The sequence below is a fragment of the Ambystoma mexicanum genome, chromosome 9 (assembly GCF_040938575.1).
Source record: "Ambystoma mexicanum isolate Mex_15411 chromosome 9, UKY_AmexF1_1, whole genome shotgun sequence".
Classification (NCBI taxonomy): domain Eukaryota; kingdom Metazoa; phylum Chordata; class Amphibia; order Caudata; family Ambystomatidae; genus Ambystoma; species Ambystoma mexicanum.
In genome coordinates, this window is record NC_090931.1 from 1,005,243,559 (window position 1) to 1,005,269,781 (window position 26,223).

At 44.0% G+C, this 26,223-nt stretch overlaps 1 protein-coding gene across 2 annotated transcripts in view; it reads right to left on the reverse strand.

Moving 5' to 3' along the window:
- Positions 1–25,820, reverse strand: part of NOSTRIN (nitric oxide synthase trafficking) — a 771,458-nt gene extending 745,638 nt beyond the window's left edge. For both annotated transcript variants that reach the window (XM_069616258.1, XM_069616257.1), the window contains exon 1: positions 25,721–25,820. In XM_069616258.1, coding sequence (XP_069472359.1) covers positions 25,721–25,747 — 27 coding nt within the window. In that variant the 5' untranslated portion in view covers positions 25,748–25,820. The remainder of the gene's footprint in view (positions 1–25,720) is intronic.
- Between the last annotated feature and the right edge of the window lie 403 nt (positions 25,821–26,223).

A 26,223-nucleotide genomic window follows, 5' to 3' on the forward strand; every position in this document is an offset into this window, starting at 1 on the left:
GTTGCTCCTATCTTCACCAGTACCTCGTGGATGAGTGAGAGGCCTTTGCATGATCTTTTCTTTCTGATGCAATGCATCTGCCGGAAGTCTTCATCCACTTCATCTCGGGGTAGTAATAGTGTCTTTATTTGGTTGTCATTTTTATTGTTTTACATATTCCTCCACGGGTTGGACATTCCACCATGTCCAATAACGAGAGTACTAGCAGTGATGACGTTACCATTTGGTTTCTGAATTCATTGCCACTGAGGAAGAAGGCAACTAGGATGAAACGCACTGCTGAGAGTGGCGCTTCTTTAAAGTTAAAGAACATTGTTCTAGAAAAAAGGCAGAGGAGTTACTTTGCACATTTTGCAACAAAACACTACGCCGTCAGCCTTCCAATGTTCCATCTCAAAGCCTGGGGACATCTATTTTGATTAACCATCAAGTGTGATTCCACTGGCATAACATCGATAATGACTATCGGAAAGCGCACACATATAATAAAAGAAAAATGTATGGGTCACATTGTTTGTGTAGACGGACCACCTGCAGCACTTCCATTCACCAGTGCAACAATGTTACAAACTGCAAATGAAGCCTCAAATTCAGCAGTGGTGTCAACTTCACAGACTCCTGTTTTTCCGATCCCGATCTTTCAATGATGCAAGTCATGTGTAGATGATGTCTTGAATGAGTAGTCAAGGAGGTGCCACATCTGAGGAATGGCAGCAGTTACTTGCTGAAAACCAGATTACGCGTCATTCTTATTTTTCCCCTCCATTTTTTCAAAAATAAAAATAAAAACTAAAAAATGAAAATATGAAATATATGTTGCTTTTTATTTTAATTCCCTTTGTTATATGTTTCATCCTAATGTGTTTTTCTCCCCTATTCCATCCCCTCTTTCTGTCCCCAAAACAACCCTTTTAAGGACCACCTTTTAAGTTACAAAAATAGATAAAATTGAACACAGATTGCAAAAATATATTACAATATCTATTGTAATTTATTTTATGCATTTTTAGTAATTTAAATCTCCGAATTGCTTGTTTGTAGCCACATTTACAGTGTTAACAGGGGCAGTAGTTTAGGTGCGAATAAAAGCACTCCAATCACTGCTCGTCTTAGCCGCTCACGCGAATCCTGCAGTTCAGTGGATGATGCTGTAGCTGCGGCTACAATTAGAAATATTAAAAGAATACAACTCAGTGTCCGTACATGTGTGCATTTCACCTACTTTAGTTGCAGGGACATTAAGGTGAGAACTTAACAGAACAAAACCTCTGAAATTCAGCTAAAGCCACCTTTACTTCGCGCCCTCTGTTGCGCATCCTATGACCACAATGATAATATCACATGACATCACTGATGACATCACTCATTACATTCCAACAATAACTGTCATTGAACAGGGCCTTGAGCCATGATGAGTGTGCATGACCAATATATCTTAATACATGAATGGGTACTAATCATGGCATTCAGTTATGGACAGGGGTCACAACCTTCACCCATGTGCACTGTATATTTAAAAACAGTAACAGGCTACCAACCATAGATTTTGGCCTTTGCCAGTGACTACAGCTTTCAACCGTGTCCACTGTATATTATATACACTGATCAGGTATTAGCCATGGGCTTCACCACAATACTTGCCACAGCCCAAAACCTTTGGCAGTGACCACTATATATTGTAACATATATATGGACCACTAGCCATGGCCTTTGACCTTGAGTAGTTTCTACATCTTTTGGCCATGTCCGCTGCATATTTTAAAATAATAAAATGCAATAAGCGATGTACCCACTGTATATTATGTACACTAACCAGCCACTAGCCATGGTCTTCAACACAACACTAGCCAGTGGCCACTTCCTTTGGCTGTGCTGACTATATATTGTTACTAAGACTCCCGTTGTTATGGTATTTATTTTCCTGTATTTCCTTCCATATTTATTTTTGGACCTTTTTTTTATTAATCCACATTTTTTTCATAATAAAATATAATTCACAACCAGTATTTTTCTGTTTTTATTCTAATTAAAAAATGTTCTCCATAACAACAAACGGTTGCGCCTGTGTCTGCTTCTGCCTTAATATACATGCTGTCAGCAATTTGAAGAACTTTAATGCTATTTTTATGCATTTTTTACACTCTCCATGCTGCCAATCTACAATATAATTGGGCTGCGATATATGAGTGACATTATAGAGAACCAGACAAAAAGATGTGTTTTTCAGTTTTTTAAAAAAATGTTTATAAATGAATTTAGGCAGAAAGCAGATTGATTTCTGTCTGTATTTATGTGTAAAAATCAGTAAAAACAGAAAACTGGAAGCCTTTATTGTAACATATTAATGGGCACTAGCTACATCCTTTAGCCATTGCCACTGACTACAGCTTTAAACATTGGCCACTGTATGTTTTAAAACAATGATGGGCCACTAGGCATGGCTTTTAACCATGGACATTGGTATTTTTAAATACTAACCAATCACTACCTATGGTCATTGGTGCTGGCCAGTGACCCCAGCCTTTGATATGGCCAAGTACACTGCCTAAACTGTTATTAAGGTATTCAAACTTTTCATGAGCTAATTTATTGTCATGTCTAATTCCATTATTGATGTAATCAGTTATATTCAATGTAATTAGTATTGTCACCAGTGATGGCATCAGTGATGTGATTTGTAATGTTATCAGTGTTCTCATACAACATGTAATTAGTGATGTCATTTGTGATGTAATCAGTGATGTCATTGTGGTCATAGGATGCGCAACAGGGGGCACGATGTTAAGGTGGCTTTTAACTGAATTTCAGAGGTTTTGTTGTGTTAAGTTCTCACCTTAACGTCCCTGCAAATAAAGTTTTTTACTTGAATATATATACATATTCGATGAAAAAACTTTAGTTACGGCGCAGTTAGGTTGCTCAGATTTAATGCAACAAAAGTCTTGAACTGCAACGGATGTGGGAAGTCATGAGCAGCTTAACTCCCCATGCTCCTGTTGATGTTCCCCCATAATGACATTTTGTATGTCATTGTTAATCCCTTCTCTTATAATATGTATGTGCTCATGGGCTTTGCAACACATCTGCTGAAGGTATTGTTGCATTAAATCTGCACAACTGATCTAAACCTTAACTAAGGCTTTTTCAGTGAATTTGCAGGGTTTTGTTATGCCATATTTCTTTTACAGGCCACTAGCCCTGGCTAGCAAGCACTGTTTTCGGCCATGCCCACTGTATATTTAAAAACACTGCCAGGCATATAGCCATGGCCTTCACCCATGTCCAATGTATATGTTCCTCCAATATGTTTCTTTTGGATCCACTAAACATGTCTTTCAAGCCCGCTAGCCAGGGCCTTCGGACCTGGCCAGTGAGCACAACCTTTGGCCGTGCCCACTCTATATTTTAAAACATTATCAAGCCACTAGCCATGGCCTTCAGCCATGTCCACTGTACAAGCTCCCCCAATTTCTCTTTTGGACCCACTATGTGGCCATAACCTTTGGCCATGGCCACTATACGTGTCTTTCAAGCCCACCAGCCAGGGCATTCAGCCATGCCCACTGTATATTCCAAAACACTAATGGGACACTATCCTTGGCCTAGTGGCCACGGCCATCGCTGTGTCCATTGTACATCTTACCCCAATATGTCCACTGCATATTTTAACATACTATCTTTCTTTCTTACTCACAAGCCAGGGTCCCGGCCTTTGGCCATAGCCCATTTACATGTTACCCCAAAAGCTTTCTTCAGTGCCACTAGCCATAGTGGAACATCTACAGCGGCCACGGCCAGAGGCCATGGCTAGTAGACCCAAAAGAAACCTATTGGTGCAAAATGCATAGTAGCCACATGCGAAAACCATGGCTAGTGGCCTTTGAATAAACTGTGGCAGAACAAAACTCTTGACATTCATTGAAAAAAAGTTAGTGAAGGGATAGTTAAGGTGATCAGATTGAATGCAACAAAACCCTTGAAATTCAGTGGATGTGGGAAGTGATGGTCATTTTAACTCTGCATCACCCGTGTTGCAAAGTCGATGAGCACATACATAACAGATGGGAATCACAAAATGAGAGGCCAGCAACAGTGGAGTAACTTTGCTGAAAATCTTGGGAAGGACATGACATCAAAAAGATAAGATGCCCTGCCTAATGAATGGGGACAAAATGATGTGCCACAAAAGTTGGGGGGACAAACACCCTTGTCCCCCCTAAAATTATGCCCATGGCCGGCAAGAGAGCTCAGTAGGTTGAGTGCTTGCTACTGCGATCTGTGTGCGAGCTGCAGGTCACAGGTCCAACTCAGCGTTTCAACTTTCTGAAGTTGATAAATGAGCACCAACTGTGGTAGGTTGGTATTGTATGCATAGGTGGAACATGTACAGTGGGTAGGGCTGAAGGCCAGGGCTAGTGGGCCCCAAGGAAATGTATAGGTGGTACATGTTTAGTGGTCATAGCCGAAGGCCATGGATAGTGGGCCCTAAAGAAAACCTTTTGGTGCAACATGTACAGTGGCCATGGTCGATAGCCACAGCGAGTGGCTTTGAATAAACTATTGTATAACAAAATCTTTAAAATGTATTGAAAAAACGTTTATTAAAGGACAGTGAAGGTGATCAGATTTAACGCAACAAAACCCTTGAAATTCAGCAGATGTGGAAAGTGATGATCATCTTAACTCGGTGCCCCCCGCGTTGCAAGACACATACATAACAGTAGGGATTCACCATGACATACAAAATTTGAATGTAATTCTACCCTCCCCCACGCAGCTTGGGCAGCTCGCTGGTGCGCAAACACCCATAACCCCATCTCTACAGTCCACTGTGCATCCCAGGCTATGAACCTCTTTCTTGCACTGAACCCTCTTTAACCCTCTCCCGTGGCAATGCTGCACCACCCCTCAGCCACATTCCCACCACCCTCCACTCCACCCCCCCAGCCACCTAAAGTACACTTCCCCTGCCTCAGTGCAGCACACGCAGCCCTGGCCAAAACAACCCTGTCTGCAAACTCTCCCACCCTCTGCATACCACAATGCTCCTCAAGCACCTCGAAGCCATCCAGACCGTACTGATGGCAACCTACCAGTCTCAAATTACTCCCCCCACCCCTAGGTCACCCCTGGCAGTCCAATACAACTCTCTACAGCCTTCCCTGCCCACTCTCAACACTTTCCTAGCACTTCTGTCCTCCCCCTATAGTCCCTGGCATGGCCAGCACTCCTCTAACCCCCTGTCCCTCTGTATCACCCATTACACAATCAGACTAGCAGGCCCCCCAAACTCCCACACACAACCAGCTCCCTCTCACACAGCAACACCCTCTTCTTCCATCGTGCATACTCATTAACGCGTGTTCCGTCATCAAAAATAAACACACATTTTTTTACCTCATCTCAACTGAAAACCTTGACTTCCTATTCATCATGGAGACCTGGTTCTCCGATGATTTCTACCTTATTCCATACAAAGCCTTTCCTCCCAGCTATTCTCTGCTAGTACACAACAGGCCTAGCAGAGCGGGGGGCCTAGCAATCATGCACAAACTTCACCTGTCAGTAATTTTCACAGAGAGTCTTCCTGGCAACTCCAAATGCAAATCCTTCCTCGCAAAGTTCCCCTTCAGCCATTCAGTCACCCATAGTTTCCTTCACCTATATAGCCACCCAGTTACAATTATCACTTTGCCGATTTCCTCTGTGTCATACTCTATCTGATTCTGATCCAACACCCTACACTCACTACGCTGGAAGCTCTCAGCTTCACTCAGTTGATCTCAACCCTGACCCACATCGCAGGACAGACCCATGACTCACTTTTCTGCACATTTGACCTAGTTTTCCCTCTCACACCTCGCCTTCTCATCTGGTCTGATCACCACGCTATCCCTTTCACACTTAAGTATTGTTCCCTTCTCAACCAACCCCCCCACCATCCCCTCCTACACCCCAGCCACCATCCCTCTTTGGAATAAAGTCATCATCAATCCAGACCTGGCCAATTCACTCCTTCTTACTCTCCCATACCTCTCCCGCAAGGAAGGACACCCCGCCATCAATCTCTTTGACCAGTGGCTCTGCAAAGCTATGACCCCCCCTCACACCATCCTATCATCCCTCCAGAAGATCGCTCCCACACCAAAAGTGGTCCACCTCCACCCTCAAAGCACTCAAAACTCTTAAGCATCACCTAGAGCAAGCCTGGATGACCACCCCCACACACCTTAATAAAACGGCCATTGCAAGACTGAACAGGACATACATGTATGAAATCAAGAAAGTAAAAAAAACATTATGGAAACAGGATCTCCAACTCCAAAACCCTGTGCAAGGAACTCCACAAAATCATAGGGGAATTCAATTTCTAACCCCCCTGTCTCCCAGAACTCACAAGCTCTCTGTGATGAGCTATCAAACCCCTTTTACAACCTAGCGCTTGAAAGCCACCATAGCATAATCTTAAAACTAGCTCTGATCACGCCATAGTCTTCTAGACATCCCTGAAATTCTGAACCCTCACTTCCCGCTAAAGCCTCATTCTCGTCCTTCACCCCCTTTCTCCGACAGATTTTAGGAACCTTCTAGTAATTAGCTGACCCTCAGGCTCACCTGGAGACCAATGCCCTCACCCTTCTAAAAAAGATCCTCTCATCCACCTGTGCTGGCTGTGTAGCCCGCTACCTTCTAAACAACCTGCTCACATCAGGAATTTCCCCAGAAGCCTTCAAAACCTCTCATGTAAATCCACTTCCCAAAGATCCCAGCCTCGACCCTCTCTCTCCATCTAACTAACTCCCAATCTCCAACACCTGCTTCATTGCCAAACTAATTGACGGCGTGGCATATACGCAACTTGGTCTCGTCACAGAAACCAACAATCTCCTCAACGCTGCCCAATCTGGGTTCTGACCCCTCTGTGGAATGGAATCTTCACTGGTCGCCATCTGGCACAACCTAAAAAATCATCGACTCAGGAGGGTGTGCTACACTCATCCTCTTGGATCTGTCCACAGCCTTTGACACAACCAACTACACAATACTGAGGAACAGGCTCCTCACCCTAGGCATCAAAGACTCTGCCCTGAATTGCAACTCCTCCTTCATTTCCAACCACTCACAAATTGGTATCCTTCCCCCTTTCTCCTCCGCCGCCTCCCCAGTCACAAAAGGGGCGCCGCAAAGAGCCTCCCTCTCACCACTCCTTTTCATCCTCTCCCTTAGCCCTCTGCCAGCCTCGTCCTATCACATATCCTTACCTGAAACAACTAGCCAGATGATACCCAGATCACTTTCAAAATCCCCCAATACCAACCCTCGCCACATCCTGACCTCAGCTCTTGTCTCTTAGAGATCGATGTTTGGATGACTAACAAACCCTTAATCCTCAATCCAGGCACATCAGAGATCGTGTTATGAGGCAAAACCACTCTGATTCCACAACCCCTACCATGGCTGCATGCCCTTGCAGCCCCACCTGCTCCCTGCACCTCTGTCAAAAATCTTGGATGAACCATGGACACAGAGATATCCCTCAACCCAGTATCCAGAACCTGCCACTTCCACTGACGCATCCTAAAATGAATCTTTCCTTACCTCACCCTCAAAGAATGTCCACAATACTCCCCATTATCATCTACCGACTGGACTGCGCCAACTCCCTCTATCTCGGTGTCCCACCATGCCAGCTAAGAAAACTTCAATGTATCCAAAACGCAGACTGTGTTCGCTGATGCCCAGACCACACACACTCTCATACACCCATCACGACCCTGCCGTCCCTCAAGCACCAGTAGCTGATTCACAGCACTCTCATAGGTAATGTCACAGGTTTGATGAAAGACTGCACAAGACAAACTGATAGAATACACAGTAATCACAAAAATAGTAATCCAAGCACAGCAGTGTGATTGACCCAACATCACCTCCACCGCAATCGAACACCTAACTCACATAGAAGAATCTGTCCTCTGGTGGCGATTAGTTGAAATATAGAGTGTTGTTGCTGCTAACCGTTTCTATCACGGCCGCAAGAACCAACAGAAGATGGCAACTACCTGAGCAGGCTCCCTAACATCAAAGTGCCTCAAATTGGTGGCAACGGTGCATATAATACACCACTCCACTGGCCGCAGGCACAGCTAACCTGCCACATCAGTATACAGCAAGGACTACAACAACAATCTGATTGTGCTGTTCACATAAACTATCTGCTTACCTACACCTGACTACGACCTCAACACCCAAGCAGAATATGCTGCAGTCTTACGATAAATTCAGTCATGCTGAACACATAGCTAGTCACTAGCACTGATGCCACCTCTATGCTTCTCAGCACCCATACACATGCCTGACTACATGGGTTGCTTTTCTACTGCAGCCTCGCCAGCCTTGCTAAGCCTTTTTGTCCAAATGGAAACATGCATCATAATTTTGCCCAAAAACCTGCAACACTCTGGACTTCCACCCTGTTAGGGCGTTCCCAGTAACAGCACAGTGAAACTAAAATAATAGTAAAATTGGCGCTATACAAATGACAAGTACAATACAATACAATGACATACAAAATTAGAAGCTAGCAAGATAGATCAGTGGGTTGAGCATGTGCTGCTGTGATCTGCTGATCACATGTTCGAATCCCAGAAGGCAAACCCAGCCTTTCATTCTTCTGAGGTCAATAAATATATGTATATGTGTTGTATGGAATGGAAAAGTTAACAGTTGTTACAAATATCAAGTATATGTTAATTCCACGCTCCATATTGGCTAGACCCTATACAAAAATCTAAATGCAACCCATACAACCCTAACCCATTGTTTAGTAAAACTACCCATAATTCTGTAAGTGTAGCCCTTACAAATAACCTAATTGTCTAGTTAAAAGACAATACTCAATTTTGATTGGACAACATCATTCATATTTCTGTTGCTACAATGGCCTTTCCTCAATGGCCTAGCCAACTTGGTGATGTGCATGCCCCCTGAAAATGACCCAATCACGTTGCAGGTGTGTACAGTGTGACCAACATATTACATACCAGAAGATACAACGACATCCTCTCCTGTGAGCTCAAACACCTTGCAAAATCAGACAGTTCCCAGACCTTGCAGTGTGTTGTTCTGTAACACTTTTGGCAACTCTTGTTTTGAAACCTGTTGCTTTCCCTTACACATATCCTCTTTTCTATCTCCTAAGAACCAGATGACTTCATAAACATGACTTCCTTTGTAAATTGTTTCATATTTATTTGTGCAATCAGACCTTTCTTACTACGGACCAAGCTGTCCTCAATCCCCTAGTGGGCAGTATTACTGCAGTTTGATTCAGTATTCTGGCAATGCCGTACCTCAGGCCTTGTTCTCAACAAGAGCTGACCTTCACAGCTATTGTACTAATCTAATGTCAGAATCAAAACTCTAATAATACATTCTACTCAATGCCCCTGTGAACTGCTAGGGTCTTCCAACATTGACAGATATCTGTGCAGGACTTCCTTTATGGACCTTCGCTTTATGAACTGTGGGATGTCTTGACCCACTTTTGCTCTGCCATGCGGCATCACTGTGTTCTGATGGTGCCAAAAATAGTAAAATGGCTGCAAAACCCCTTGTGCGCGCCAAAACCTCTGAAAATCACGCTTTGCAAAGCACAAAAAGATGACTGCCCAATCTGCCATGCATGTTGTCAGTGGTGGAACAGAGATCTCACTCCTGAAGCATGTTTTGCTCTCTACAACATGTAAAGATGGAGTACAGAAGGAAAAGCAGTGCTTTTCTAAAGGAAACCCCAAAATCTTACTTTAAATCCTTTTTCTTTGTTGCTGAAACTGCAGAATGCCAGCACAAAACACCCTCAAACATCCAAAATGCTTGCTGGGTGCTACAATTCACTTAGTTCAAGAAACTATTGTGAACTTACAATGTCCTGAAAAGCTGAAAGCATCAAGGGATTTCCACAGAAAAATGGGCCCCTGAATGACAGCTGTCAGAAGCCTGCCTGAGTAAACTTTAAACATGTATAAACTGAAATCAAATGTTTGCAATCTAAGTGGCCTGTTGCTGAGAGTAACCTATGTTGTACTTGTTTAATCCCATGGTTTAAAACCTAGAATGAGAATTCTAGCGGCTATTTTGAAATCACAAGTTTGGTTGAAGGAACAATACAACAGAATTTACATTTAAATTTAAGCCTGGCTAAAGCCAACCAAAACAGAATAACAGGTTTTCTCACAGAGGCCTTCTTCCTCTGCAGCAGGAAATCACACCTCAGTGACAATTATAGGGTTTGGAAAGAACCTGGGCTACAGAGGATAAAGGGAGTAATGAACAACTGCTGCTCAGGAAAGGCGAAGTACGAAGAAAGTCGTAAATGCCCTCTGCCAGAAGGAAAAAAAGGATGACTCCTGGGTCCCAGGGAGAGACCAAAGGAGTGGAGCTAAACAACCATTTGTTGCTTAACAAGGACAAAAGACATGTTTTAAAAAGACTGATAACTTACTATGTAAAATTGTGCAAAATATAGAAATAACAGCATTGTTGATGTAAATTTTGGCTGCACGTTTCAAGAGGCGCCAGAACTCTGTGATATGTTCTGGAAAGAAACAGCAGAAAATGTGATTTTACACAAAATGTATTTCTGCTAGCAGTATGAAACCTTATACACTTATGCCCATGTTCAACTTGTAGAAATTTGCTCCTAAATTGGACATTGTGTTACAGATGAAAAGGACAAAATTCTATGAAAAGCAGACACAAGGTCCCACGGCTATGGGGCTTTGAGGGGTAGCTGCTGTACAAAATAGGTAATCTGTACATGTGGTTGTTATAGAGGTTGCACATGTATACATATGTATTGTGTCAAAAGTAGTTTTTGTGTTCAAGAGGCTAGGGGTGGACTCTAAGCCTCATAAACCAACACCATAAATTTGACACACTGTTTTTCTTCTCCTATCAAGGCAGAGAGGAGAACCTGACCAATCCCTGTCAAAGGGGGGAGCTTAGGCTAAACCAGCAAACACACCCCCTGTATCAAAGCATAAATAGAGAAAGCAGAGGGCAGATAAAGACAGACAGATTCACCCACTATCCGAATGCTGGCGGAGCAACCTACTGCAGAACTTTACATCACCCTTGCTCCAGACTCCAGAAACTTGGCAAAGCAGAAAGGCCCATTGCATAGCCTCAATTTCCAGAACCAGAACCAACCCCACAAACCTCAGGGGAAGCATCACAATCCAGCCGGGCTGCACTGTACTGCTTGCCTACTGAAAATACTTATCATCAGAACCAAAAGGGGCAGATCCAATCCGGTCCTGTGCCGTGCTGTGACCAGAGTGCCTTGCATATCTGATCCAGTCCTGTGCCGTGCTGTGACCAGAGCTCTTGCAGACCCAGTCCAGTCCGATTCCGATGTGCCCAGCTGTCTGTCCCAGAACCAGATTCCCTTCCCTGACCAGAATTTTGATGGACCAGAATCCTGACGGTTCCATTTAAAAACATATCTAGTGAGTATCTATAGATAGAACTGTGTCACTAGCCTATGTACCTTGCTTAGCTAATCCCTATCTTAAACCCATCCTATCTTGTATTCAGAACCTGCATTGTTAGGAGTATTTTTGAATTGTCTGAACTATCTATCCGATCTCCCCTATCTTCCTCCTGTGCTAGTATTGTTAAAACTATCTTTGCGCTGATCTTTTCTCATCTGAAGAAGGCGGGACCACTGCAGGCAGTCATTCTGATCAAGTGGCTGTGTTCTTGTGTGGCATTCGGTTATTCATAGTTATCCACTAGTGTAAGAAATCCTTTTTGTCTTTTAAAAGTGCATCCCTTTTTCCATTTTTGCCAAACTTCAACCCCCAAGGCAACCCTTCTTTCTTTCCCCACTTTCCTGAGCCCAGACAGTCCAATCCGGGAGAGGGGAGGCCAAGGGAGGAGGGGTACCCAAACTTACCTAACCACGTGTATTATGCAAGAAGGGATAGTTACCCTTCCCGGGATCAACCCAGGGTAGACCTGAGGACCCCGTACCAGCCATAGCGGGTGTCCCAACTAGAGCCCCAGATCCAGAACATGGCACAGGATATGGGTCGCATGCAGAGGGCTCAACTGAACGCTCAGGTGAGCATGGCGGCTCAGAACTCCTCAAATCCAGGGTCTGGTGCTCCAGAACAATGACGGGGAAGAACCCCGACAACCCACCATTTCCCAGGGAGGAGGCACATGGGGAAGGGGGTGTAAAGCCTTAGAGGAAGCTTCATTCCCCACTTGTGAAAAGCCACTGGAAATCCAGGAACTGGAACCAAAATCTCCTGCCCCCGAAAGTCTGCAACCCAAGGAAAAGAGGTTGGGGAGGAGAAATAAAGAGCCTAAAAAGGCCCATTTTGTTGAGGAGGTGCAGATCTTCCAGTTTGAAGGAGAGGAGTCCTCAGAGGATTCTGGGAAAAGGATCTTCTCCTTCAGGGATGAGGGAACTCCTCCCAAAGAAAAATGGGTCCTATAGGATCCAAATCCAGACTGGGAAGATTTGGGGACCGAGTTAAAACCGCCCATCATCAAACCCCAGAATGACCAGCACGAAAATCCCCTGGCTCAAACCCATCCTGGTGACTGCCTCCAAAAAGGGGGGGGCAGCCCAGAATCAGAACCAGGGGAACCCTAAACATCCCCCATATCTAGCTGTCACCTTTTTCTTACAGGTTCCCAAGATCTCAAACAGAATCCTGCCCAAATTACCTCTCTGTCAGTATCCAAAGCAAAGAAACTAACCCACCAGTTGGCCAAAAATGTTCATTATCTTTGCCCCCTTGAGGAAAAGGAGGGAAGATTTTATGCCCCGGTCCAAAAATAGGGGCAATGTACAATTTTGGCACTGGTGGACACTAGATCCCAAGCTACCCTTCTGTCAAAAAGGGCCTTTGATCAGCTGATCCTTCTTCGGGAAGGGGGGAGAAATACCAAATCCCTCTCACCCCTCTTACTGGACAACTTCAGAACTTCGACAGGAAGGAAATTCCCATCGAGGGGACTGCGGATTTGGTCATTAAAATTGGACACAAGGTGAAGCACCTGGTCATAGTTGTGACTCCAGAGGGAACACCTTGTTTACTAGGGAATGACATCCTGCGTAGATTGTCTCCCCTCATAGATTGTGTAAACAAGGTCCTCTGGACCTAGACAACCCGACTAACAAAATTGAAACAGAGTGTCAACCATGTTAATTTAAATGGCACATGCCATATGGTTGAACAAAAACCTGACAACATTGAGTTCCACTTCCAGAATAATCAAATCCCAGATGTGACAGTGATTGCAGTAGGACAACAAACTGGTGATGGGGAGTCCTCTCTATGTCTGAAAATCAACCTGAAATTCTATACAAGTTCACAATCAGAAAATCCCATTCCTATAGTCCAAAAATATGAGAAATCAGCTCAAAGCTTTGCTGATATTCAGAAAATTGGAGAGCAGTTGTTCCTCCCTATTCAGTTAAATGAGAGGAAAGACCTGTTCTCACCCGAGTATGTGTGAACAAGGGTAAGAGCTTCATCAGCGAGTCCATGTTCCGCAAACTCCCAAAAGATCCAGCCATTCCCATATTTAAATTGGTAGACAAATGGGAAATGGACCAGGAAACACCCAGTTACAAACATCTCCTGCCTAGTAGGTGTATGCTCAAAATGTCCATAGGCAACAAGAGCATAGTCCATAATTGTTGGGTCGTGCGAGATGACCCTGCTGCATTTTATTTAGGCAGTGACATTCTCAATCGCTTTGCCATTAGTTTGGACCTAATAAACTTCAAAGCTTGGTCCTGAATAGCGGGTAATCCCATGGACTTTGATGACCCAGAGAAAGCATTTCGGTCAGCGCAACTGCAACCATATGCAGTTGAGATTCAGATTGGAGAGGAAATCACCATTCTAGAACGGACCCGACAATTCTCACTTGAAGGAAAAATTAAAAGAGGACAGAAACTGAAAAATCCAGACGCCTATGTCCATCTTAATGCTCATTTACAACAGCAAGGGTTGGGGGTAAACCCAACACCACTAGTCAACATAGAACACGGCACCATTCCAATAAAGGTGGATAACAGCGACCTAAAGAGTATCACTCTGGGCGCAGGCACCATTATTGGAATGGCGGTTGATGATCAACATTCATCCATAGATTTATGTAATGAACTGTTAGGACCAATCCCCAGGAACTGTTTTGACAGTGATAGCGACAATAACACAACACCAGACAGGATCTTCAACCGGCACGGGGGATTTTCCTGGTGTACTCTTTCAGCTCTTATGGTAAGGAAGATGTGACCTGTGACTTCAGGAGGGATGATGTGATCTTTCAAGTCCACGAGGACTGCCTTCCCCACCTGAATTCATCAGTCCAAATCAGCACTTTCACCAGGGACTTCTCCACCCAGGTGGAGGAGACCGCTGAGGTAGCCAAACCAGAAGTCTTTCCAGGCTTCAGGCAGATGGTTGAAGAGAGAGTCAACCTAGCTGACGCCTGTGAGACTCTGGAGTAAAGGTAAAAATTGAAACAAGTTTTCTTAGATTTTCAAGATTTCTTTGCGGTGGACTCATATGACTGTGGTCACACCGACATCAACACAACAACTATTCCCACGGACCCGGGCATGACTCAAGTGTTTGTGAAGCAATATCGCTTGCCTCTCGCATCAATGGAGTCCCTTACTGAAATAATTAAGAACCTTGAGTCCCATGGGACAATTTGTCCAGTCCACAGCACCTTCAATAATCTGGTGCTGGGGATTTTGAAACCTAACGGTCAGTGGAGTCTCTGTGCTGACCTAAGGGAGCTCATAGAACGGATCCATACTTCCCGATGGCCTCTTCCCTACATTGACCAAGGCCTGGCCCGATCCAGGGATCACAGGTATTCACTGCAATTGACCTGACCAATGGGTACTGGACTGTATCTGTCAGTAGGGAGGACCAATACAAGCTGGCCTTTACCTTCGGGGGCAGCAGTACACTTGGACCCGGATTCCCTTCAGATACATCAACTCCGGCAATTAATTTAACATCTTTCTACATAAGGCCATGCCCGACCTGGGTGAGGGGGGTAACCTGGCCTATCTAGATGATGTTCTAGTCAAAACTCAACTATGGAGGAACACATAGCGGAGATCCGTTATGTCCTGACACAGTTGAGGGCTGCCGGAACAAAACTCTCCTTTCAAAAGGCACAGACGTGCAGGACTCGTGTACATTTCTTGGGGCATGAGATAACTCCTCAGGGTCTCTGTCCCCAGGAAAAGAAAGTAGAAGCCCACCAGAAAATAAAAGACCCCACAACTCTGCGGGAACTAAGGAGCCTCCTTGACTAACTAATTACAGCAGAAAGTTAACTGAGGACTAGGCAGAGATCACAAGACCCCTGATCCATCTTCTGAAGGGGGGTCAAGTGGGAGTGGGGTCCAGAACAAGCTGAGGCACTAAGACAACTCAAAAGAAGCCTCTCAGAAGCACATTGCCCAGTTTACCCTGTCAAAAACAAGGGGTTCTTCTTGGAGACAGGGTTCTCAAATACATGGTTGACTGCAGTATTATATCAAAAGCATGACAAAGTGAATAAAGTAATCTCCTATGCGAGTAAGACTTTATCCTCTGTGGAGGAAAAATTCAATGATTGTGAGAAGGCACTCCTGGCAAGGGTGTGGGCATTGACGAATTACCGCCCGTTTATCCAGGGGGAACACATCATAGTGGAGACTCCACACCAACCTTTGCAATATCTACAAAGTGACAGAATCCGGGCCGGAAATGTGAGTAATTCCCAAATTACTTCCTGGATTCTGTCAATGCAAGGCTTTCCTGTGGAGGTCAGATATGGCCAAAACAAGAAGAGTCCCCTCACGCAAGGCCTGGCTGACTTGCATGATTGTGCCAGAGAAAACTGTCTCAAGGACGAAAGGCTTAAAATCATGGACTACATGGATGCATACCTTAATTCCCCACACAAAGTCTATGAAGAAGACCAGTGTGAGGGAATGCCCACTGTCTATGTGGATGGGTGCTCTTACTATATTGACAACAACAGGGAAAAAGAACTTGTGGCGGCATAGGGAATACATGGGTGAATGATGCCCCAGAACCCTACGCTGGGTACAAAATCATTCCCGAAGTAGTCAAGTGGCAGAGCTGATGGCTTTGCATCAAGCCATCCTCAATGCTGTCCAACACCAACTCCACAAACTGGTCATAATCACTGATTCAGATTATGTATGGAACGTGTTCGTGGAGCACCTGGTTAAATGGAAAACCAGAGGAATGCTATGTGCTAATAATATACCATTGAAACATGGAAAATTAATACGAAATATTGATGATCTGGTCACCTCAAATAGGATGACCATCTACTGGAAAAAGATCAAGGGTCATTCGAAATTAGAGGGACCAGACAAAACTGGAAATGACCTAGCTGATCAGCTGGCCAAAACCGGAGCCATTCAAGGGGATCTACTTGAGATCGAGTCTCTGTTGGGGGAAATCCAGGTCACTGCTATCACTAGGTCCCAAACAAATGCTCACAATGAACACTGACCTGCACAATGGAGTAAGGAGACCCCAGATGCTGATTTGATTATGGCTCAAAAAGGGGATCCAATAATTGGTAAGTTTTATAAACACATTGAGGACCCTGAGAACTTTCCCTTGACAGATACCAATTACATAGGGAAAGAGGACCTCAGAGTGTTGATGAAATGTCCAAAAATGTTCTGAATCAAAGACGTTTTGTTGGTGAGGAGAGCCATAGCTGGCCATGACCAGTGGGTGGTCCCCGCCTCATTCCAAAGCCTGATGCTAAGTCAAGCCCATGACGCGGCCACAGCTGGTCATTGGGGGTTTCATACGACATTAGAAATCTTGAGAGAGGTTGCATACTGGCTACACATGGGGCAGGACCTCGACCAATACTTGAAGGGGTGTCTTTTTTGTGCACAATTTCAGCCGACCTCACTCACACACCGTGCTCACCTCCAAAAGAGGGGGATGACACTGCCTGGTTAGATTTACAAGTAGATTTTATCGGGCCCGTGATTCGCTCCTCTAGGGGGAACAAGTATATGTTGACCTTAACATGCTTGTTCACTAAATGGGTGGAATGTCTTGCGGCCCCAAATTGCAAGGCAGAAGGCAGAAGCAGCAGCTGCCCTGATGATCAATCACATCTTCTCGCGTTTTGGACTACCCCAAAGGATTGAGTCAGACCGAGGTAGCCACTTCACTAGCGAAGTGATGACAAAGATGTGGGAGATTCTTGAGGTCAAAAGGAAACTACACATTGCCTACCGGAAAGCCTCTAGTGGTGGAGTTGAGAGACACAACAAGACGATTGTGAGCATATTAAAAAAGTTTGTGGCAGATTCTGGGCCAAGTTGGGACATTCGATTACCTCTTGTCCTGATGGCCATCAGATCTACCCCTTCTTCTGCAACAAAAATGTCTCCAATTGAGCTGATGACTGGACGAAGGATCGTGCTTTCCCAGCATCTGCTCTACAGAACCCAAGAGCAGACCTTGATAAATGCCTCCACAACTCATGAGTATGTTGAGAATCTGAGAAAACACCTTCAACATGCTTTTGCCTATGCTCAGCGGAATCTAGAAAGATCTGCAGACAGTATGAAGAACCACTATGACCTTAAGACAACTAAAAAAGAATACCGAGTAGGAGACCAGGTCTACTTGTACAATTTCCAAAGGAACCAAACCAAACAGCGCAAATTCCTCCCAAGCTGGCGGGGTCCTTTCGAAATTGTGGACATGATCTCACAGTCGCCTGCAAAATCTGCATCCCCAAGGGCAGTTTGGCAGAAGGGGAAGACAAGTTGGTCCACATAAACAAGCTGAAGAGTTGCTATCCGAGGCATACTTTGCGGGAAATAGAGGACCCAACTGGAAACCCATATGGGGGAAATTCCGGCCACCTAGAATAATCAACCTGTTAAAACCATTCCACCTGTTAAAATCATTAGTAATTACAGGCAAGGAATATTGTAAACTGTATTCAATGTATGCATCTGCCCCACTATATGAATAGTAGTGGGGAAATTTCCATAACCATGCTCTGTTCTGTCTCATAGCACTGGAACCAAGAATTTAAAAGTACCAAGGAGGACCACTCGGGGACCGGGAGGAAAGACCCAAGGAACCCAAAGTATCGTTCCATACTGCCATTCAGAACCGGCTAGGAGAACATGTCGATCCAGCACTGATGGGAGAAGCAGATGACTTTCTCCACCTGGACCAAAGAAAGAAAGCACCTCCCAATCTCCTGACTTCCCCTTGATGGGCAGTCAAACTAAAGTCGGCAGGGGGGGCTCTGTGGGATGTCTTAACCCACTTTAGCTCTGCCATGCGGCATCACTGTGTTCTGATGGTGCCAAAAATAATAAAATGGCCGCAAAACCCCTTGTGCGCGCCAAAACCTCTGAAAATTGTGCTCTGCAAAGCACATAAAGATGGCTGCCCAATCTGCCATGCATGTTGTCAGTGGTCGAACAGAGATCTCACTCCTTAAACATGTCACTGGGCTCAACAACATGTAAAGATGGAGTACAGAAGGAAAAGCAGTACTTTGCTAAAGGAAACCCCAAAATCTTGCTTTAAATCCTTTTTCTTTGTTGCTGAAACTGCAGAATGTCGGCACAAAACACCTTTAAACATCCAAAATGCTTGCTTGGTGCTACAATTCACTTAGTTCAAGAAACCATTGTGAACTTACAGGATTTCCACAGAAAAAGGGGCTGCATGAATGACAGCTGTCAGAAGCCTGCCTGAGTAAACTTTAAACATGTATAAACTTAAATCAAATGTTTGCAATCTAAGTGGCCTGTTACTGAGAGTAACCTATGTTGTAATTGTTTAATCCCATGGTTTAAAACCTAGAATGAAAATTCTAGCTGCTATTTTGCAATCACAAGTTTTGTTGAAACTAAGGAAAAATGCAACAGAATTTACATTTAAATGTAAGCCTGGCTAAAGCCAACCAAACTGGAATAACAGGTTTCCTCACAGGGGCCTTCTTCCTCTGCAGCAGGAAATCAAACCTCAGTGATAACTATAGGGTTTGGAAAGATCTTGGGCTACAGAGGCAAAAGGGAACAATGAACAACTGCTGCTCAGGAAAGGCGAAGTGCGAAGACAGTCGTAAATGGCCTCTGCCAGAAGAAAAAAAGGGGGATGGCTCCTGGGTCCCAGGGAGAAACCAAAGGGGTGGAGCTAAACAACCATTTGTTGCTTAACAAGGACAAAAGACACATTTTAAAAAGACTGATAACTTATTATGTAAAATTGTTCAAAATATAGAAATAACAGCATTGTAAATGTAAATTTTGGCTGCCCGTTTCAAGAGGCGCCAGAACTCTGTGATATGTTCTGGAAAGAAATGGCAGAAAATGTGATTTTTCACAAAATGTATTTCTGCTAGAAGTATGAAACTTTATACACGTAGGCCCATGTTCAACGCGCACATTTGTAGAAATGTGCTCCTAAATTGGACATTGTGTTCCAGATGAAAAGGGCAAAATTCTGTGAGAAGCAGACACAAGATCCCATAGCTACGGGGCTTTGAGGGGTAGCTGCTGTACAAAATAGGTAATCTGTATATGTGGTTGTTATAGAGGTTGCACATGTGTAAATATGTATTGTGTCAAAAGTAGATGTTGTGTTCAAGAGGCTAGGGGTGGACTCTAAGCCTCATAAACCCACACCATAAAGGTGACACACTGTTTTTCTCCTCCTATCAGGGCAGAGAGGAGGCCGTGACCAATCCCTGTCAAAGGGGCGAGTTTAGGCTAAACCAGCAAACACACTGCATGTATCAAATCTTAAATAGAGACAGCAGAGGGCAGATAAAGACAGACAGATTCACCCACTATCCGAATGCTGGTGGAGCACCATGCTGCGGAACTTTACATCTTCCTTGCTCCAGACTCCAGAAACTTGGCAGAGCAGAAAGGCCCATTGCATAGCTGAATCACTTTTCAACTAGGCCTCAATTTCCAGATCCAGAACCAACCCCACAAACCTAAGGGGAAGCATAACAATACAGCCGGGCTGCGCTGTACTGCTTGCCTACTGAAAATAATCATCATCAGAACCAAAAGGGGCAGATCCAATCCAGTCCTGTGCCATGCTGTGACCAGAGTACCTTGGAGATCCGATCCAGTCCTGTGCCGTGCTGTGACCAGAGCCCTTGCAGACCCAGTCCAGTCCGATGTGCCCAGCTGTCTTCCCAGAACCAGATTCCCTTCCCTGACCAGAATTTTGATGGACCAGAATCCTGAGGGTTCTGTTTAAAAACATATATAGTGAGTATCTATAGATAGAACTGTGTTACTAGCCTATGTACCTTGCTTAGTTAATCCCTATCTTAAACCCATCCTATCTTGTATTCAGAACCTGCATTGTTAGGAGTATTTTTGAATTGGCTGAACTCTCCATCCGATCGCCCCTATCTTCCTCCTGTGATAGTATTGTTAAAACTATCTTTGCGCTGATCTTTTCTCATCTGAAGAAGGCGGGACCACCTCAGGCAGTCATTCTGATCAAGTGGCTGTGTTCTTGTGTGGTATACGTTTATTCATAGTCATCCTCTAGTGTAAGAAATCCTTTTTGTCTTTTAAAAGTGCATTCCTGTTTTCCATTTTTGCGCCCTCCACTAAAACGTCCATAACTTCCTCAGTGTTTGAGCTAACATGCACAGCTTTAATTTGCATCTAAAACCACATCCCAAATCCATACGGTTCTCCTATTATCCCGATTATTGCTCAGTGAAAAGTTTGCCGAAAATGTCATTTTTGGGAAATTCTGACACGTGTAAAACAGCTTTTGATTGCTCCCAACCTTAATTTTAAGATTTCAAATTCTTTCTTAGTATTAAATCATTGCTAGTGTTTGTGTGCAACTATCCAAAGCGGCTCCCATAAGAATTATAACAAATTCAGCAATTTAGACTATATTTAGTGTTTTACCCAATCCATTCTAAGATAACTTTAAAAACCATTCTGACAGCTTGCCAATCAATTCCGTTTTTCTCTTGTGTTGCTGGGGGAAATTGTGATTGATATTCTGTTTGAATTCTTCCATTCCTGAATACCTGCTCTCTCTCCTCCTATTTCTTTACATTGCCTATTGGGGAGTTGAGGGGTGCAGGGGGAACTAGTAACCACAGTGCTATTTGATCTGAACACAAACAAAAGTATAAATTCTGTGCTGAATTGTTTTGCTCACTATTACACTTTGTGTATTAAAGAGATTATTCAGTGTTACATCACCCCATTTGGTGATTATTGTGTACCCATTAAAACATAGTGTGATTAAATTGTAAATACATAAATAAATATTTTAATTTTGCAAACCAGCCTGATTCCTGGTTCAGTGTGACCGGGGGAGGTTCCAGGAGAGGGGCGTGATATGAGTGGTACACCGTTCAGAATAAAATAACTTTTAGACAAAAATAAATAAGGATTTCAGTTGTGTATTACATGCTAGGCTTTGACTGAGGTGTGTGCCGGATTGAAATCACTTACAGAACACTCGCTGGAGGGAACCAAGAATAATATCTAATTAATGAACGGGACAAAAGCTCAACAATGCAGCCTAGTGCTTATTACTGAGCTGCGAAATCTAACTGGGCCTAGTTCAACATAGCCAGTGTGAGGAAGGCATGGTATCAGTAGTAGACACAGACACAATGGATACATGTTTTGAAAACCTTAATTTACACTTTTGATTGGGTTGGTAGAATTCCTACTGGCCTTAACTCTAAAATGGGAGTAAGCAGGAACATTAAACAATATCAAATACGTCCAAGTCAGTCTGGTCAAAATAAAAAGGCCTATACTAACAAAACCTAACCTTGCCCTCCTTCTTAGAATAACAAATGTGTTAAGGGAATACTAAATAAAAATAATGTCTCAAAAGAAAATGTCAGAATGGCTTCAGCACCAACTCCCTCCCCAGGTTCAGTCTTACGGGGTCTAGAGAGTCTCTCAAACAACAAAAGATGGGTGAATGACACAGTTCTGTCAGACCTGCACACTTTGGCTTACTGCTACGATTCAACAGTTCAATCTTAGGCTTGCAACTTCTGGTAGTTCAATCACTTCCTTGGTCTTTGCCATCAATACTCATTTCACATATTATTAATTTCTTACAGTTCTGCACATTCTTCCCTCTGCTGGGCTCGAGCATGTCTTGTTCCATTTTATCACACAATTGCTCACAGTTCTGCACAGGCTTCCCTCTTCTGGGTTTGAGACTGTCCCTCCTTTGCGGAGGTTCGCTTCCCCACAATTTATCTCATATATCTTTACTCTGTCAAAGACTTTCGAGACAACAAGGTTTTTACACAGACCTCTGCAGGACCACTTCAACCTCTCTTTTAACAATCCTTCAATTCAAAACTTTCACTTGCAGCACCAATGCCTCTTCATACTTTAGTTCTCTTTCTCTTACACTCCCCTTCTTGGCCTTTTTCCACAGTTCTTAGATTTAACTTTTGCCCGCCTGGCATATTTCACAGTTCACAAATGTCACTTTCCTCTTATTCAACTATCTTTCCTTACCGCGGCTTCCTTTGACCTCCGCTTACAATATCTTTCAAAATCCAAAAACATTCCACAGAGACTTTTGAATGTGAGACTTTATCTTGCAGGATCACTCTATTACTTTGTATACTTCTCTTTCATCACTTGTTCTGTTCATTGGATTTATCGGCACACACGCAACCTTCAACTTTCAAATGGCAGTCACTTTCCCTTTAACATCAACCAGACTCTTGTTTCCCTTGATAACTCACTGGCTATGTTAATTGGATTTCTTTTGTCTCTTTCCTTCAGCTCAAGGCAGTTAATAACGCCACTTCTGCTCCTCTCCAACTCTACCGTTCACTCGGGAGGGTCGCAGACTGCTTTCTGGCAACTTGAAGGTTTCTTTCCTCTGCTCGGCCGCTTTGCTTTTTGAACTCTCAGAGCCTCCCGAAAGCATGGAAATCTTGCCTGGCTTTCTCTTGATATTCGCAACTGTCGGTCCGCCTGTTGTCCTACCACCTCCCACAGCCTGGTTCGCATCAGCTGCAGAAGGGCTGTTCCTTCTCGTACCCTGCCTCGCTCAAAGTGTGCTAGTGCGCACCACCTTTTACCTTCACAGGGAGTACTAATAAGAGGCAAGTGTTCATTGTTAGAATTGCATGCCTGACTCTGCCTGGCCTCATTACAGGGACTTGGCCAGTGCAAGTCCGCAGAGGTAACCTCATTCCTCATCTTCCTTGGTGCAGTACTTTTGTCAAGGTAAAGTGGGGAGGAATTATGGGAGTTGTAGTTTCCCATAAAGTAAGGAGAGATTGGGGTTAGATGTGTTGTGGGAAAAGGGGATACCATGTCTTGCTATAGAGTGCATCTCCCCCACTCCCTGAGGATCCCTTTCCCAGCTGATCCTCGATCGCATGTCCACCCCCATGGCCAGGACCCAAAACCAATGGCCTTTCCCTGGCCACTCGAGTATGGGAAACTGCCGGGGACTGGGTTGTGAAACACCCTCTGGTTTTTCACACCGGGTTCTGGAAAATGTGGCAGGTGGCCCTTATTCTAATAAAGATCAATATCTACCCTACTTAATGCTTGCACTACATGGTACTTCAGCCATATACTTGATGCTAACAAAAGCTTGTCCTACTATTGCAATAGTGACACAATCTAATTATCTCCACTGCAACTAAGACATAGGGCCTCATTACATGTTTGGTGTTATTCCGCCGAGAAATCCAGTGGGATGCCACCAAACTTTAATACTGATATCAACACTTGGTCTGTCGGAATTACCAGCAGATTACAAGTGCTGGTAAGGGATGTTAATTTCCAAAAGGATTTGCAGGTATTACTGGCATCGGTATAACAGAGCCAATAATATTGGGAATTTTTGCTGGTGGGGTGGCAGAATTACTGTTTGCTGGAGGTAATTCTGGCCTCCACACTGGCAAACTTGTAGTTTGCAGGTACAGAACATGTCAGTAAACGGAATTACCAGCATGTTATTCCCACACCGACAAATTTATAATGAGGACTACAATCGAATTCAGTGATGCGTACTAGGAAACCTTTGAAGTGGCATAGGCCTAAACGCAAAGTGTAATGGACAGTGTCTTTTTCTGCCTCTCATTGCACCATGTAATGTTTTCTAGAGTGTTCAAACTAAGTGAAACTCACATGTGGACACGGATGCTAAAACAAACGATAGCAATACTGACACTAAAATGACCTGCTGTCCATGCTAATAGAATTTGAGCAGCCCAAAACTCCTTCCACGTTTTGGGTGTTGCCAACATTAGGTCAAGTACTTTTAATTGTATGCATGGTATTCTACCAAAGGCTTGACTTGAAAGGCTCAATAATGCATAAGATCCCTTGGAATTACTTCTAATATGTAGTAATAGCAATATTCTCATGGGCCATACCACGCAACGTGCATCACACAATTAAATGGGAAAAGTGAAACAAAGTGGTCAACTGATGGCAGTTATTGCACATCCTATGCCCATTGTTAAGAAAAGAAGGGACTGCATGGTTCTTTCTGTAATGTGAAATATGCACCGAACAGCATGCATCTGTGCAAGGGTGTAACCTCATTCCCCTGGAAGTGTTCCCCATGAAAATGAGGTACGTCCCACTGCCCAGTCACATGATCCCATTATGGAACAAGCTCCAGCAGGCAAACATCTCAGTGATGGAGACACAGTGTAGATCACACTGGGATATATAGTGTGCACCTTCCTGAAGGGTGAGCCGTGCCAAGGGCACAGAGCAGGCCCTCACAGCTCTCACTAAGGACAGGCCCTGTCACTGGTGTTAGGGAGGGCCCCCACAAGAGTGAAGCTGAAACCGCCCCCTCTATTCCCCACAACATCAGGGAAAGTGGTGGGTGGGGGGGGGGGCTTCATAACAGATCTGGGGCCTGATTTACAAAAGCTTTTTCAATGGGATTGTCCAATTGAAAATTCTTCTATACATCAGGCCCCTGATCTCATTTTGATGGACAGTGTGGGTGCCTCTTCCGCAGAACAGCACTAGCACTTATTGCACAATGGCACCCAAACTTCACTGTTTTCAACTTTGAAAAAAAAAAGGGTGACTGATTTTGTCTACACCTGTGTGCAGATGGCACTATAATCGCTCCTACTAGTGATCGAATCCAGCAGCTGTCTGGGGGTTCGTGTAGTGATATTGTCTCCTACATTGTAAACCTTTAGAGCTAGTTAAGAAGGGTAATATGTGATATGACAAAAACACCAGACTATAGACTTACGCACGAAAACAGAGATCCTCGCATACATAAATGAATGTTCCTTTGCCGGCACATGTTTGAAATGAATTGTTCACCCGGCTGTATCTGTAATATGCACCACGGAAAGGTATGCATAGATAGTGTTCTTTCAGTGTAAAGTATGGCAACGCTGGACTGCGTAGACCTTACCATCCGAGTGAACTATGTTTTAGGACTTCCACTGTGTCATAATAGAGGGATCTTAAAAAGCTCTTGCATACGCGAGGACAATACCGTTTTCTACAGGTCTCATAAAAAACGAAATATTCATTTGTTATTGTTTTCCTGCTTTCTTGTATGAGCAGCCTGTTTAATTTGAGGAGTAAACATATAAATGCGCATTTAAATCATTTACTCACCGTGCAACCGGCCAGTGGATCCTTCATGTTGGTGACTCCCTGGTTTGCTCTTTGGTCAGAGAACTGAAAACAGGTCACTTCCTGCGCTCCCAAACGATAGCGTATCCGTGGCAACTAGCAAGCGTTTTCTCACACAACCAGGAAACTTCTGTCAGTGGACTTTAATCCTGGCGGGCAATATGGTGCTGGCAAGTGTAGTTAATCCCCAGTGAAATGCACCTTTGCAATACTTTTAAAACGAGAGCAGACTTTCGGTTGCATTTCGTAATACAAAATCATATTCCCCGAAAGTACACGTATACAAAAATAATCGGTTGACTTTCACATTTGTCAAAACGTCTTTATCTTCGTGTCTCGCCCAGTTGTCCGAGTGTTTATTCATATGAGTCGACTTCCCGTAAAGGGGAGATATCCCACTGTGAATTGTAAAAGCAAAAGTTTGTACCTGGCCCTACCTGCCCAGCATAAAAAGTACTCAGGCTATTAGTCCACCTGTTTTTTTG